The following is a 15,805-nucleotide window of genomic DNA, read 5'->3' on the forward strand; positions in this document are numbered from 1 at the left end:
TTTTCGCTAAAATTTTATAACCCAACCTAACCTAACCTAAACTAATTTAGCCTATGCACGCCGTAGCTCATTAGCTGGTTTGTGGTTCGTGAGCTCGAAGTGAAATTTGTTGAGCCGTTTTTGCCTAGTGTGAAAATTGTGCCATTTTTTCTGGTGTCATTTTCCCGAGTACCAATGTATGTAGCGAGCTCCGGAGGTGGTTAGTCAGAGGAAACGTTGAAAGATTCACTTATCTACTGTAGATGTTGGCACCGCACTTTACACAGGTGGTCACTAAACCATTCCACTCCAAACGTCTTAACTGCAGCATCACAAGAACCACATAAACACCAAAATAATTCACACAAACTGAGTACATTGTTGTAGCCTGGGGTGCAGGTAAGGGGGTGGCCCGGTCCCCACCCATTTTGCCAAAGGAAGCTTTCATAATAAATCAAAATCACGTGGGGGACAGTTACTGTGCTGTTACAATGCACATTACTCACATATTGCCTTTTATTGTGGGAAGGCAGGGTGGTAACTCAGCAGGGTGTATCTGCACTTACTCTACCAGCTGTGAGACCTGCTCTAACTCTGTCACAGAATTTTAGCAGTGAAATAATCGAGAATAGAAGCTCATTGTATTTGAACAAGACGTAAGCAAATAACATTGTTTTGTTTATTGACAATCCTCCAACAGACTCGGGTAACATTTTGCACATACTGTATCGCAAAATAATGGATTCCAGATAGCAGTTTTGTCTTTCCTGTAGTTGATAAGGGCAAAAAACGTAGTTTCCAGCATTCTTATCTCCAACCTTACTCGTAGTGAGTAAAGAGAAAGGATTTTGCCGTCATTGTGTCATATTTGCTCGGCGTTTTGGGGGCCGTGGAAATCAATAGCTTGGGACCCTTGTGCTGAGGCCTTTAGTCAACCTGAAGAAGACTGCAGAACGATCATGGGACTCGATAGCTCCACTTGTTCTCTATGGTGCAGTCAGAAGCAGTTTTATTGTAAGTAGCCAAGGACCATGCTCCTCTCTATCATTTGATGAATATCCGAGCCAAGACTGAAGCCGAACGTCATGAACAGGGAAATAAGGCATATTCTGCTGCAGTACTCCCCACAGTAAAAACTGTAATATTTTGTGGTCAAAATATACCAGTGAGAGGAGTAGCAGGGTGATGCAGTGTGGTGGACGGGTTGACACAGTGTGGTGGACAGGGTGGTAGGGTAACAAAATGTGGTGGACAGGGTAGCAGGGTGACACAGTGTGGTGGACGGGTTGACACAGTGTGGTGGACAGGGTGACACAGTGTGGTGGACAGGTTGACACAGTGTGGTGGACAGAGTGGTAGGGTGACACAGTGTGGTGGACAGGGTAGCAGGGTGACAGTGTGGTGGACAGGTTGACACAGTGTGGTGGACAGGGTGACACAGTGTGGTCGACAGGGTAGTAGGGTAGCAAGGTGACACAGTGTGGTGGACAGGGTAGCAGGGGTGACACAGTGTGGTGGACAGAGTAGTAGGGTGACACAATGTGATGGACAGGGTAGCAGGGGTGACACAGTGTGGTGGACAGGGTGATGCAGTGTGGTGGACAGGGTGACACAGTGTGGTGGACAGAGTAGCAGGGTGACATAGTGTGGTGGGAGAGTAGTAGGGTGACACAATGTGGTGGACAGGGTAGCAGGGGTGACATAGTGTGGTGGACAGGGTGACACAGTGTGGTGGACAGGGTGATACAGTGTGGTGGACAGGGTGACACAGTGTGGTCGACAGAGTAGTAGGGTGATACAATGTGGTGGACAGGGTAGCAGGGTGACATAGTGTGGTGGACAGGGTGACACAGTGTGGTGGACAGGGTGACACAGTGTGGTGGAGAGTGTGACACAGTGTGGTGGAGAGTGTGACACTGTGTGGTGGAGAGTGACACAGTTTGGTGGAGAGTATGGCACTGTGGTAGACAGGGTGACACAGTGTGGTGGAGAGTGTGACACAGTGTAGAAGACAGGGTAGTTGGGTGACGCACTGTGGTTGATGGGATTATGTGGTTGACAGGGCAACAGGTGGTGGAGGAGATACTGGACGCCCAAGGTGCAGGCTGTCCTCCTGAGTACTTCAACATCAAGGTCGAAGAGAACCACAGATACCACACAGATCACCCACACCTGAAGGAACTCCCGGTGCTGAGGACGCGTTACGACCAGACCACGGGCTTCTCTCCTAATAACCCCCGCCAACAGGTGAGGATTGGTGACCACTAGTACGTCAACACTGAGGTAGTGAACCATCTGTAGTGGTGACAACACTGAGGTATACGTCACTTAACTTATCTAGTTATGTTTAGTAGTATTCATTCGGACATAAGGTTGTATGACAGTATTCTTGTTTTCGGACTTATTTTTAATTTGGAAACAACTATTAATCCCAATTTTAAAGAAATATTTCTTAACCCATTCAGGGGGGGATCCAGGAATATCAAAAGGGGGGTATCCAGGTAGTTGTGGGTGGGGGAACAACATAGCGAGCATAGCGAGTCCACTCAGCTTGGGCGGGGGGATGCAAGTCCCCCCAGAAAATTTTGGCCAATATCATGGGCATTTTGAGGTCATGTACACTTGATATTAGGAGATATTCTGAGGTTAATAGCAATTACTTTTTAGCCTACAAAAAGGCCTGAGTACAATACTGCATTACAAAAAATCTTGTAATTTTATGATGAAAAGGGAGGGTCCGGTCCCCCTGGATCCACCCCTGCCATTTCCTTCACATTTTTGTCACTTTTCCAGTTTCTGTAGTGCCTCTTCACTGCCTACAATAACAACTATCGCTGGTAGCTACTGAAAAAAGTCTTGACATTCTGGGAAGGCAAAAGATGAGGCATCTTTTGCCTTCCCAGCACGTCACAGATTTAATATTCTCTCGATTTTTTTTTTGGGGGGGGGGGGCATTACAATACATTCATGCTATTCAAAATTTACTATAATACATGAAGGGGAGGGCGGCCGAGTGGACACAGCGCTCACCTTTTATCCGAAGGGTTTCTGGTCTGATACTGAGATAAGCCTAGTCCATCCACTTCTAAATGGGAAGCTAATTTTACTATACAGTACCGACCACACAGACTCATTGTGTTGTTTAAAGTGTGCTGTATATCCACACTGTCTCAATCGAACTGTTAAGGCTTTTAGTAAGTCTAGATTCGGATACAGTGAGGCATCTCTTGTCAGGAGTCAAGTAAGAGCGTCTTGATGGTGAATGAAAGTACACCAAGAATCAAATTCCAAAGCAAGAATACCTTTACTGGTCGGTGAACACTGGTAGGTCAGGAGGGCCCACTGTAGAGGCTCACCACCCCAATACACATTATCTTAGAAGAGTCTTCCACATCACAGCAGTCATTTAACGACGACTGTACCAGAATCAATGACTAAACGATAATGGCTTTATACACCGACATTTGTTGTTACTGTTTAGTAATTGTAGGAGTAATGGTAATAATATATGTAAACAATAGCGATTATGATAACAGTTATTACATCAATACTACTACTACTACTACCACCACTACTACTACTAATAATAATAGCAATACTCTTATAAACTATACAACATTACCTTATAGCAAGTACAGTATGTATATTCTCGTCACTACACCCCAGAATTAATGTCTCGTAATGTTTACGTCCATACCTAACTTCTCCAAATTACCGTGAACTGATAACTCTTTACCACTTTGAGCATAAATCTGTACCACAACTTTAAAAACCATCAATAAATAAAGTTTTGCATAAAAAAATATATTAGGGTAGTTGGTGTTGAGAAGCGTGTGTGGTGGTGGGGGTCTGTGAATATTTCAGGTCATTGTGAAAGTACAGTAACGATAGTGAAGTTGACGACTCAATACACGCAGTGGATTTACATGAAGCGGTGAATCACGTGGGTGGTGTGATTCAGTCTATATATTGCTTTATACAAGATGAGAATGTGGGCTAGTACGAGTGGATAGTTCCACTGTTGTCTTATCACTTTCCTCTCTTTCAATTTTACTTTTAATTAACAATGCCACCAGTTGTGACTGTTTCCATGATTTTTACTCATATTTCCATGAAACGGATTTGTGAACAGAGATAAAACCCAAGATTTTTGTTCATATATCCGTGTTTTTTGTTCATACAATCATGAAGTAACGTTTGTTCAGATATCAAATGATTTTTGTTTCCTGCTCAGTGATAATAATAAACATGGTACTTGATGTTGCAGCTGAACGAGATCACGCCATACTTGGACGGCGGGTTGGTGTACGGTACTGGCAAGGGCTGGGCTGACGTGCTTCGGACTTTCGAAAATGGCACCCTGGCCCCCCGAGGCAAACTAGCCCCCAACGATAAGGTGATTTATATATATATATATATATATATATATATATATATATATATATATATATATATATATATATATATATATATATATATATATATATATATATATATATATATATATATACAGAGAGTTACTTTTTTGGCGTGCGCGCGCGGTGTAAGAGCTCGCTTACTTAAACTCATATTTTCGTGTTTATTTTAAATTCACGTGTGACCCTAATGCCACACGTTATACCATCAGAACGTACGAGCGTTAATGTTTGTTTATCTATTATCAAAACGGCGAAATATTCATAGGAAGCTGCGAGTGTCATGGTGCTGTGTTGTGTGTGTGTGTGTGTGTGTGTGTGTGTGTGTGGTGCTGCAAGATTAACGAAGACTTCCGTGTTGCAGCTCGGCTCAGGATACCCGGCACAGAACACGCAACGTCTACCCATGGCCAACCCCCCGCCCCCATTCAACCACTCCCAGTATGTTGGGAGAGGCTACACCGCCGAAGTGGATAGGTTCTTTAGTAAGTATCGTCTTGCAACAGACAGACAGACAGACAGACAGACAGACAGAACAAAAAATACTGCGACGAGAAAATTCCTTCAAGGTGTGATCAACAAAACATGTAAATGAGATCAATAAGTGACAGGTGCTTCTCCCAGTAAGAGACAGGTGTTTCTCCCAGTAAGAGACAGGTGCTTCTCCCAGTAAGAGACAGGTATTTCTCCCAGTAAGAGACAGGTGTTTCTCCCAGTAAGCGAAAGACTAAAAACTGTCTCATTTCTAAATTATTCCCAATATTTGTGTCAAGGTTACCGCTGTCGAGGAGAGGTTCAGACTAAAAGCATCTTGAGTGTAGACTTATTATGAGATCAGAAATGTACACAGTGAACATTAGTCTGCATATTAAAGACACTCGGTATTTCTGATAAGGGATTTCAGCTGTACTTACTAAAATAACTTACACATTATTATTTCGAGTATGACGCAGCACAAGAACAACTAATCAATGTATGTAGATGTTAATGAACCACCCATGATGCTCCAGTTATATAATACTCGAAGACTCACGATATAATTATACTCTGTCTTCAGATGTGTTCTTGTAGTCATTTTACCGAATCTAATATTTGGTGTATTGATATATGAATTTATTCCTAAGTCCTCACTGTCACATAATCGGAGTTACCACTGATAAATTTTAGCCATTAGTGAATCATGTAACTCGTTCTTGATTCTAAGGTTCCTTTCACATTGTACTAAATCCGTATTTCAGTTAAGATGTGTTTTAGTAGCAATTAAATCTTCTTGTAATTAATATATAATCAATTAATTCTATTCCAAAAGTCCCTTGTAATAAAACAAAAACATTAAGGGTCATCGAAAAAGAATAACAAGATCTTAAATGTTTATATGTTGAATTCAGGTATTCTTTTACGATGAAACTGCGTTTGTAGCAATTAGTCATGAGTGAATTAAATGGTGTTCCTTCCCCGTGCAGAGCTTGGCAACCCCCGGGGTAACGAGAACCCCTTCATACTCACCTTCGGTATTCTGTGGTATCGCTGGCACAACCACATTGCTGAGTACTTGGATAAGAGACATCCCAGGTGGACAGGTAAGGCTCTGCTCCCCAAGGTAATGGTGTGGCACTTCTACACTCTGCCAACATCCAGCCCTACACCCCTTACCACCATCCCTACACTATCTTCCACCATTCCTACATTCCCTACCAACATCCTATATCCCTACCAGCACTCTATACCCCTACCACCATCCCTACACCTCTATCACCATACCTATACCCCTACCATCATCCCTACACTCCCTACCACCATACCTATACCCCTACCACCATCCCTACATCCCTACACCCCTACCACCATTCCTGCACCCTATCACCATTCCTACACTCCCTACCACCATCCCTACAACCATTCTTACATCCCTACCACAATTCTTACACCCCCTACCACCATACCTATACCCCTAGCACCATCCCTACACTCCCTAGCACCATCCCTACACCCCTACCACCATCCCTACACCCCTACCACCATCCCTACACCCCTACCACCATCCCTACACCCCTACCACCATCCCTACATCTCTAATGCATACTACGACTGTCTCAACACAAGGCTGACCATGGCAGACTCTTGTGGTCCAGAAACATTTCCTTCTATAAGAGTTTAACATCTTTTTTATGACACCATTCGCTGGAAGAGGTCGTTGGCAGGTGGTAGGAAATGTAGGAATGGTGGTAGGGGGTGTGGAAATGGTGGTAGGGGGTGTAGGAATGGTGGTAGGGATGTAAGAATAGTTGTAGGGAGAGTAAGAATGGTGGTAGGGAGTGTAGGAATGGTGGTAGGGAGTGATGGAATGGTGGTAGAGGCTTAGGAATGATGGTAGAGAGTGTAAGAATGGTGGTAGGGAGTGTAGGAATGGTGGTAGGTGTTTTGGAATGGTTATAAGGAGTGTAAAAATTGTGGTAGGGAGTGTAGAAATGATGGTAGAGGTGTAGGAATGGTGGTAGGTGTTTAGGGGTGGTGATAGGGAGTGTAGGAATGGTGGTAGGGTGTGTGTAGGGATGGTGGTAGTTTCCTACTTCAGTCCCAAGCCAGGGTCAGAGTATACTTGCTTAACTTAAATATGCTGAGTGATTCTCGTATGTCAGAAAGTTCAATGAGGTGGTGGAGCTAATTATGATGACGAGTTTTGCTGTCCGGAGATAAATACATTAGATGGATTAGATTAGATAGAAGTTAATAAATCGACTCATTAATCGTCAAAAAGGAAATAAGTGTTCAGGATAACGGGATCACATGGGTTACCTGCCCTTTTCCCCTTGTTGGTCAGAGTGGTCCGACTTATTCATGGAAGGAGTGCTTGTGTCAGGTGTCAAAAAGGGTTCAAATAACATGAGATATACGGACACCACCTCCTCCTCCTCCTACCCTCCCTTAAAGTTTCATTAATTTTTTTTTCGTTGTTAATTTCCTCAGATGAGAAGATTTTCAACGAGGCCAGAAAATGGGTGATCGCCACATACCAGGCCATCGTGTATTATGACTGGCTGCCTAAGTACATGCGCAGGGAGCTATCTCCATACCAGGGTGAGTCGTTCCTTGTTCTACAGCCCTGTTATTGTGTACTGCTGATTTATCTTTACAGTTAATACAGGGAGTAAGGTGTTGACGAAAACCTCTGTTAATGTATGAAGCCCTGTGTTAATGCATGAAGCCTTGTATAAACTAAAAGACAAATTTGGGTTAAAGAAAAGTGTTGTGTTGTTTTATGAACTGTAGTCATGTGTTAACACCCTCTCTTATCCTTGTAGGCTACAAACCCACGACTGATCCACAAGTGAGTCACATCTTCCAGTCAGCAGCCATGAGGTTCGGACACACACTCGTCACCTCTGGCGTTCACCTGCGAGAACGCGATAAAGACTTATGCGGGGTGAAGTCCTTCAATCGCTATGGCGAAGAGGTGGGAGGCGTCAGGACCTGCAACTCTTTCTGGCTTTCTCCGGTAGGTGCTGGTGCTTCCATGGTATGTTCTTGCCGTTTCGGGTTACAGTACTTATTGATGATTCCAGGTAAAACCCATCGGCGGTCGTCAGGGGCATATAACTCAAGGCAAGTTCTCACGACAAGATTGATTTTTTTCTTTAGGAATTCAAATATATATGAAACACTGGCGCTACAGTTCCCATATTTACAATCAACAGCTCAAATGTAATACATCTGTATTATTCACCAACAGCATACATAAATTAATCAATATAGGAATAAAAAAATGAGAGGCAACGCCCCAACTGATAATTAAAATAATAACAATTTTATGATCATGTTTATCGCCTTAAATAAATTGACGTCTACTAATCTGTAATGACCAACTCGCTGTATTTGGTGATCTTTATAAACTCTCTAATTCTAAAAGTCTGAAAAAAACATGAATATTTTACTAGCACGAAGGTTTTCTTTTTCAGGAATTTTTCACTGGCGATCCAGGCAACTTTGAAAAGTTTTTGATGGGACTAAGCAGCCAAGGTTCTGAAAAGGAGGATCATGTAATTGTTGAAGATTTAAGAGGTACGTGGTACAGTTTAATCGCCACAAATGTACCTGGAAAAGTGTTTAGGGTACACTTGTCTGTAGTGCAGCTGGGAAGTAACTGAGATATACTTATGTGTCTATAGGTCAACTTGGGAGGGTTGAGGGCACACCTTGTGAAAATTACAAGTTATGGAAGGACCGACTTGGAAGGTTAACCAAGTGAGAACAGCAGGGCGTAGTAGGGAGAAGCACCAAGAGATAATGACATATAAATCTGTATTAGTAATTGATATTAAAGAAATTATGGGTCTAACAGATGAGTAGATTGATAGGTAGACACAGGGATAGATACAGGCACATAATAGTTGATGTAGTGTAGAGGATAGTGTAGCTGATGTAGTGTAGAGGATAGTGTAGTTGGTGTAGTGTAGAGGATAGTGTAGCTGATGTAGTGTAGAGGATAGTGTAGTTGATGTAGTGTAGAGGGTGTATAGTGTAGTTGATGTAGTGTAGAGGATGATGTGTGTGAGTAGTGTAGCTGATGTAGTGTGAGGATAGTGTAGTTGATAGCTGATGTAGTGTAGAGAGGATATGTAGTAGAGATAGCTGATGTAGTGTAAGAGGATAGTGTAGATTGAGAGGATAGTGTAGTTGATGTGAGGATAGTGTAGCTGAGATAGTGTAGTTGATGTAGTGTAGAGGGATGATGTAGTGCTGATGTCTTAAGTGTAGAGGATAGTGTAGTTGATGTAGTGTAGAGGATAGTGTGGCTGATGTGAGTGTGAGAGATGTGTAGTTGATGTAGTGTAGAGGATGTAGTGTAAGATAGTGTAAGAGGATAGTGTAGCTGATGTAGTGTAGAGGATAGTGTAGTTGATGTAGTGTAGAGGATAGTGTAGTTGATGTGTGCTTCAGAGGATAGTGTAGCTGATGTAGTGTAGAGGATAGTGTAGATAGTGTATGTAGTGTAGAGGATAGTGTAGTTGATGTAGTGTAGAGGATAGTGTAGTTGATGTAGTGTAGAGGATAGTGTTAGAGTGTGATGGTGTAGTTGATGTAGTGTAGGGATAGTGTAGTGTGATGTTGTAGAGGATTGTAGTTGTGTAGTGTGAGGATAATTCTGTTGATGTAGTGTAGAGGATAGTGTAGTTGATGTGGTGTAGAGGATAGTGTAGCTGATGTAGTGTAGAGGATAGTGTAGCTGATGTAGTGTGGTGTAGAGGATAGTGTTAGTTGATGTAGTGTAGATGATAGTGTAACTGATGTAGTGTAGAGGATAGTGTAGCTGATGTAGTGTAGAGGATAGTGTAGTTGGTGTAGTGTAGAGGATAGTGTAGTTGATGTAGTGTAGATGATAGTAAAATCACGAACATAGATTATGAGCTACTCCTCATAACTAAAGCAACTCCAACATGTTATAATATAGGGAGTAACTCCAGGTAATGTGTTTGGTCCCTTGGAGTTCTCCCGGCGCGACCTGATGGCTATCAATATACAACGCGGACGAGACCATGGGCTGCCAGACTACAACACCGCCAGGAAGCATTTTGGCCTACAACAGCTGGAGTCCCTCAATTCAAATGAGTTCAAGAGAAAAACAGGCACTGATGTAGATGAAGACGTAAGATATTTGGATAATGTGTAGTTTCTTTACAGCGGGCCTGAAATTCAATTTATGTTATATATTTAAGGAATACGGTACATCATGTTATTTCTCAACGTCTTTCCTTAAAGTCTTAAACATTTTGGAAGTATCACGCAATTGATAACGTTTTTGTTTTCTTTTTCTTTAGAATTCGTCAGTCTCGATTTATTTGGAAGAGATGACATGTTAGTTACGTTACGAGGTTAATTTGTGATAAAGTATACATACAATTTTGATAAACAATAAATACAGGTACACATACACTTGTACGTGTGTGTGTGTGTGTGCAAGGTATGTTTGCTCGCAGTCATATGTAATTTCTATGTTTACACAGGTTATCAAACGCCTTGAGAGTGTGTTTGGTAGCCCAGGCGAGGTCGATATCTGGGTAGGTGGACTTCTTGAAACCAGAAACGGCCCTGGACAACTGTTCTCAAAGTAAGTCAGTCATCCAGTTAGTCAATTAGAAGCTTAAACAGCCATTCGGTCAGTTCATTGAATATGATAACCGGACAGTGAGTTTAATATGTAATCAAAACATCCGGAAATCAGTTATTCATTTAAAGAATTAGTCCTTGTTCACCATGATGCACTCAGCAGGAAGTGTCTTAGTGATCATTATAACTCAGTTTTCAGCTAATCTTGCCTCGTGTCCTCAGAGTCATCCTGGATCAGTTCGAGCGCATCCGAGACGCTGATCGTTTCTGGTTTGAGAATACCAACAACAAGTACGTCTACACTCACTCACCTTACCTTACTATTAACATCAATAACAAACAAATGGTATTTATTAGACAACAGAATCAATATAATAGTAAAAAAACCCTGACGATTCCTTGAGTCATGAGACTATTACAAGTATTTACAATATAGGAACCGTGTGACTCAGTTGAAAGAATCAGACCCAAAGACTGATTTTTATCTGCCGAAGGACAGGTTCGCTTACATGGCAGAAATGAACTATTCCTTTCATAAATTGGCAATTCAGGAAATCTTAAACAATTGCAGCAAAGTCATGAACGTAAAGAAGAAAAGAAGAAGCAGGAGATAAAATGGATGTTTGACTTGGTCTGAGTTGAGATGCTCATGGCGGCCTCGGGGTTCCAGGGATCATAAAGCCCAGAATTATGAGCTTTTGAATCACCTTATGGCAATGTATTGATTCTGTTAGCCAGCAGATAGTTCATTATTAATGTTAATTCAGTTGTAGGGATATAGCCAAGAACCAGTTGTAGGGATATAACCAAGAACTAGTTGTAGGGATATAGCCAAGAACCAGTTGTAGGGATATAGCCAAGAACCAGTTGGAGGGATATAACCAAGAACTAGTTGTAGGGATATAGCCAAGAACCAGTTGTAGGGATATAGCCAAGAACCAGTTGTAGGGATATAGCTAAGAACCAGTTGGAGGGATATAGCTAAGAACTAGTTGTAGGGATATAGCCAAGAACCAGTTGTAGGGATATAACCAAGAACTAGTTGTAGGGATATAGCCAAGCCCAAGAACTAGTTGTAGGGATATAGCCAAGAACCAGTTGTAGGGATATAGCCAAGAACCAGTTGTAGGGATATAACCAAGAACCAGTTGTAGGGATATAGCCAAGAACCAGTTGTAGGGATATAACCAAGAACCAGTTGTAGGGATATAGCCAAGAACCAGTTGTAGGGATATAGCCAAGAACCAGCTGTAGGGATATAGCCAAGAACCAGTTGTAGGGATATAACCAAGAACCAGTTGTAGGGATATAGCCAAGAACCAGTTGTAGGGATATAGCCAAGAACCAGATGTAGGGATATAGCCAAGAACTAGCTGTAGGGATATAGCCAAGAACTAATTGTAGGGATATAGCCAAGAACCAGTTGTAGGGATATAGCCTAGAACCAGCTGTAGGGATATAGCCAAGTACTAGCTGTAGGGATATAGACAAAAACCAGCTGTAGGGATATAGCCAAAAATCAATGTTTTGAAGCGATATTTCAGAGAATATAAAGATGATGCAGCTACTGTACTAAAGGTTTCTACTGCACAAAATTTCATTTTTGTTATCACTTTTATAACCGTATTTAATGTTCAGAGAATGAAAGCGAACTTCTATTTTGTCTCCTGTCTACTCTACATACGAACAGATGCTACACACTACTTTTTTCTTATTCTTCTATACAATCAAAATTTCTTACTTAATCGAGATAGGTTTTAACCCTTTCAGAAGGGGGGGGGGAGGGTGTTACCCTAAGCTGAATAAAATCGTCTGGCGGTAGCCAGAATAAAATGACAAGTGCGTGACACGCGGTGAAAAGGTTAATATTCAATGATGGAAGGAAGATTTTAGGAGTTTTAAGAATATCATTAAATTATACAAACAGGTCTCTTGAGAAAATTCCCAGAAGAGTTGTATTAATATAAATTTGAAGGAAATACATCTATGAAATATTAAATATGAGTATAACGTAAAGTAAAGATAAAAAGAGAAAGCAATAAACGTAAAAGAAAAATGGTTGGTATTCATTCTTTTTATTGAGAAGTCCGTTATTGAGAGGGTTTACTGTACTTATTAATCTAAGAACAGAAGGGTGAAAGTGGTAGTGTGAGAGGGAGGATTACTACACTACCTTGTTCCTGTTTCCCTCGTCAGAATTCCTTACACTATGAACTGGTGCCTTTCCTCCTTCTCTCTCCCTCTTTCATTTATGCATCAAGTGACCACTCTGGTGATAGTTCCAATTACTATAGATGATCTTTCAACAGTCTGTTCACGGAGGAGGAGAGGAGGCGTCTTCGGCAGGTGAATATCATCGACGTTGTTTTGTCTGTGACCGACCTACTGCCAGACGTGGACATCCAGAGTGACCCTTTTACAGCCGTCCACGAAAACAATAGTGAGGCTTTCTCGTCACCTGTGTTACCGAACTATGAGTCTGTGTCCGTTTTCGTTCTCTAAAATTAAGGGAAGTTGCTTTTTATTGTGTTACTTCTTGTTATCTGTTGTTGTTGTGACTACAGTTTGCTTTTGTCAGTGGGAGATGTGTGTGTTCGTTTTTATATTACAGGTGTCAGCGAAAAGTGTAAGCAAATTCTAAGCAACCAGAAAGATTGTCACTTGTTCGGCGACTTCACTACCACCTGTCGTTACCTGTCGCCGGTGGATACCGTGAAGGATAGCTGCTCACCCCCCGGGACGTACGACTACTTCGATGGCTCCCAGACATCCTACATCTTAACCTTCACAATAGTGGCGGGCGCCTGTGTGGGTGAGTGTGTGTATGTGTAGGGGGGGTACTGTGAGTGTGGGGGGGTTACTGTGTGGGGGGTTACTGTGTGTGTGCTGTGTGGGGCTACTGTGTGAGGTGGGAGGTTACTGTGTATATGTGGGGAGTTACTGTGTGTGTGTGTGTGTGTGTGTGTGTGTGTGTGTGTGTGTGTGTGGTGGGAGGTTACTGTGTGTGGGGTTACTGTGTGTGTGTGTGTGTGTGGTGGGGGAGTTACTGTGTGTGTGTGGGGGGGGGTTACTGTGTGTGTGTGTGTGTGTGTGTGTGTGTGGTGGGAGGTTACTGTGTGTGGGGGGTTACTGTGTGTGTGTGTGTGTGTGGTGGGGGTTACTGTGTGTGTGTGTGGGTGGGGGTTTACTGTGTGTGTGTGTGTGGGGGGTTACTGTGTGTGTGAGGGTTACTGTGTGTGTGAGGGGTTACTGTGTGTGGGGGTTACTGTGTGTGTGTGTGTGTGGTGGGGGTTACTGTGTGTGCGTGGGGGTTACTGTGTGTGGGGGTTACTGTGTGTGTGTGTGTGGTGGGGTTACTGTGTGTGTGTGTGGGGGGGTTACTGTGTGAGTAGGGGAGGTTACACTACTGTGTATATGGGGAGGTTACTGTGCGTGTGTGTGTGTGGGGGTTTACGCTGTGTGTGTGGGGGTTACTGTGTGTGTGGGGGGTTACTGTGCGTGTGTGGGGGGGGGGTTTACGCTGTGTGTGTGTGTGGGGTTACTGTGTGTGTGTGTGGGGTTACGCTGTGTGTGTGGGGGATTACTGTGTGTGTGTGTGTGTGTGTGGGTAGGGAGGTTACTGTGCGTGTGTGTGTGGGAGTTTACGCTGTGTGTGTGTGGGGGGTTACTGTGTGTGTGGGGGGGGGTTACGCTGTGTGTGTGGGGGAGGTTACTTGTGTGTGTGTGTGTGTGTGTGTGTGGGGTGTGGGGGAGTTACTGTGTGCGTGTGTGTGTGTGGGGGGATTACTCTGTGTGTGTGTGTGGTAGGGGCCTACTGTGTGAGTAGGGGAGAGGTTACTGTGTATATGGGAGGTTACTGTGCGTGTGTGTGAGGGTTACTGTGTGTACTGGGGGTTACTGTGTGTGTGTGTGTGTGTGTGGGTAGGGAGGTTACTGTGCGTGTGTGTGGGGGTTTACGCTGTGTGTGGTGGGGTTACTGTGTGTGTGTGTAGGGGGGGTTACACTGCTGTGTGTGTGGGGGTTACTGTGTGTGTGTGTGGGGGGTTACGCTGTGTGTGTGGAGGGTTACTCTCTGTGTGTGTGGGGGTACTGTGTGTGTGGGGGTTACTCTCTGTGTTTGTGTGTGGGTGAGGGGCTACTACTGTGTGAGTAGGGGGAGAGGTTACTGTGTATATGGGGTTACTGTGTGTGGGGGGCTACTGTGTGTGTGGGGGTTACTGTGTGAGTGGGGGAAGGTTACTGTGTATGGGGAGGATTTACTGTGTCTGTGTGGGGGGGTTACTGTGAGTGGGGGAGAGAGGTTACTGTGTATATGGGAGGTTACTGTGTGTCTGGGGGGGTGTTACTGTGTGAGTGGGGAGGTTACTGTGTATATGGGAGGTTACTGTGTCTGTGTGGGGTGTTACTGTGTGAGTGGGGAGGTTACTGTGTATATGGGAGGTTACTGTGTGGGTGGGGGTTACTGTGTGTGTGTTTGTGTAGATGACGTGGACAGAGAGATTTGTTAAAAACTCACACATACATTGACATTCTCTCTCCTCAAATATGTTAGCCTTTGTCGTCATAAGAGCCAAAACTAAGTCAAAGGGCAGAGCTAAGAAGGTCTTCACCAGCATAAAGGCAAGGAAAATCTCCGCAAGGCTAAGGGTGAGTACAAGAAGGTGATCAATGTGTCATACTGTAGAGTGTAGACAGTGATTACTGTGTCATACTATGAGCAACGATCAATGTGTCACTGTGATCAGTGATGTGTTATACTGTAGACAGTGATCAATGTGTCATGCTGTAGACAGTGATCAATGTGTTATACTGTAGACAGTGATCAATGTGTTATACTGTACACAGTGATCAATGTGTTATACTGTAGACAGTGATCAATGTGTTATACTGTAGACAGTGATCAATGTGTTATACTGTAGACAGTGATCAATGTGTTTTACTGTAGACAGTGATCAATGTGTTATACTGTAGACAGTGATCAATGTGTCATACTGTAGACAGTGATCAATGTGTTATACTGTAGACAGTGATCAATGTGTCATGCTGTAAACAGTAATCAATGTGTCATTTTACAGAGAGAGTGTCAATGACTGAGAAGCGCTACGTGAAAGTGGTGCTGGAAGATGGCGCACGACACATCAAGGTGAACAACATCCAGGGCCAGGTCCTGAGAACCATTGAATTTACAAACGTAAAGGAGATTTTTGTCCGCCACCTGAATGATTACTGCAAGATTGTTCTGTCTGCCCCTCACCACTATGATCTGGTGAGTTATGGTGACCTTTGACCCAGTGACGTGGGTAAAA

General features: G+C 43.2%; 1 protein-coding gene across 1 annotated transcript in view; it reads left to right on the top strand.

Moving 5' to 3' along the window:
* Nucleotides 1-15,805, top strand: part of LOC121856691 (dual oxidase-like) — a 40,673-nt gene that overhangs the window by 11,734 nt on the left and 13,134 nt on the right. The window contains exons 5-18 of the mRNA XM_042352382.1: nt 2,042-2,226; nt 4,247-4,375; nt 4,759-4,879; nt 5,858-5,974; nt 7,362-7,472; nt 7,697-7,890; nt 8,351-8,453; nt 9,857-10,038; nt 10,397-10,500; nt 10,722-10,790; nt 12,809-12,939; nt 13,111-13,325; nt 15,140-15,146; nt 15,575-15,765. Of these exons, the coding sequence (XP_042208316.1) occupies nt 2,042-2,226; nt 4,247-4,375; nt 4,759-4,879; nt 5,858-5,974; nt 7,362-7,472; nt 7,697-7,890; nt 8,351-8,453; nt 9,857-10,038; nt 10,397-10,500; nt 10,722-10,790; nt 12,809-12,939; nt 13,111-13,325; nt 15,140-15,146; nt 15,575-15,765 (1,859 nt within the window). The remainder of the gene's footprint in view (nt 1-2,041; nt 2,227-4,246; nt 4,376-4,758; nt 4,880-5,857; nt 5,975-7,361; nt 7,473-7,696; nt 7,891-8,350; nt 8,454-9,856; nt 10,039-10,396; nt 10,501-10,721; nt 10,791-12,808; nt 12,940-13,110; nt 13,326-15,139; nt 15,147-15,574; nt 15,766-15,805) is intronic.

This window comes from Homarus americanus, unplaced genomic scaffold (genome assembly GCF_018991925.1).
Source record: "Homarus americanus isolate GMGI-L3 unplaced genomic scaffold, GMGI_Hamer_2.0 scaffold32531, whole genome shotgun sequence".
NCBI classification, from domain to species: domain Eukaryota; kingdom Metazoa; phylum Arthropoda; class Malacostraca; order Decapoda; family Nephropidae; genus Homarus; species Homarus americanus.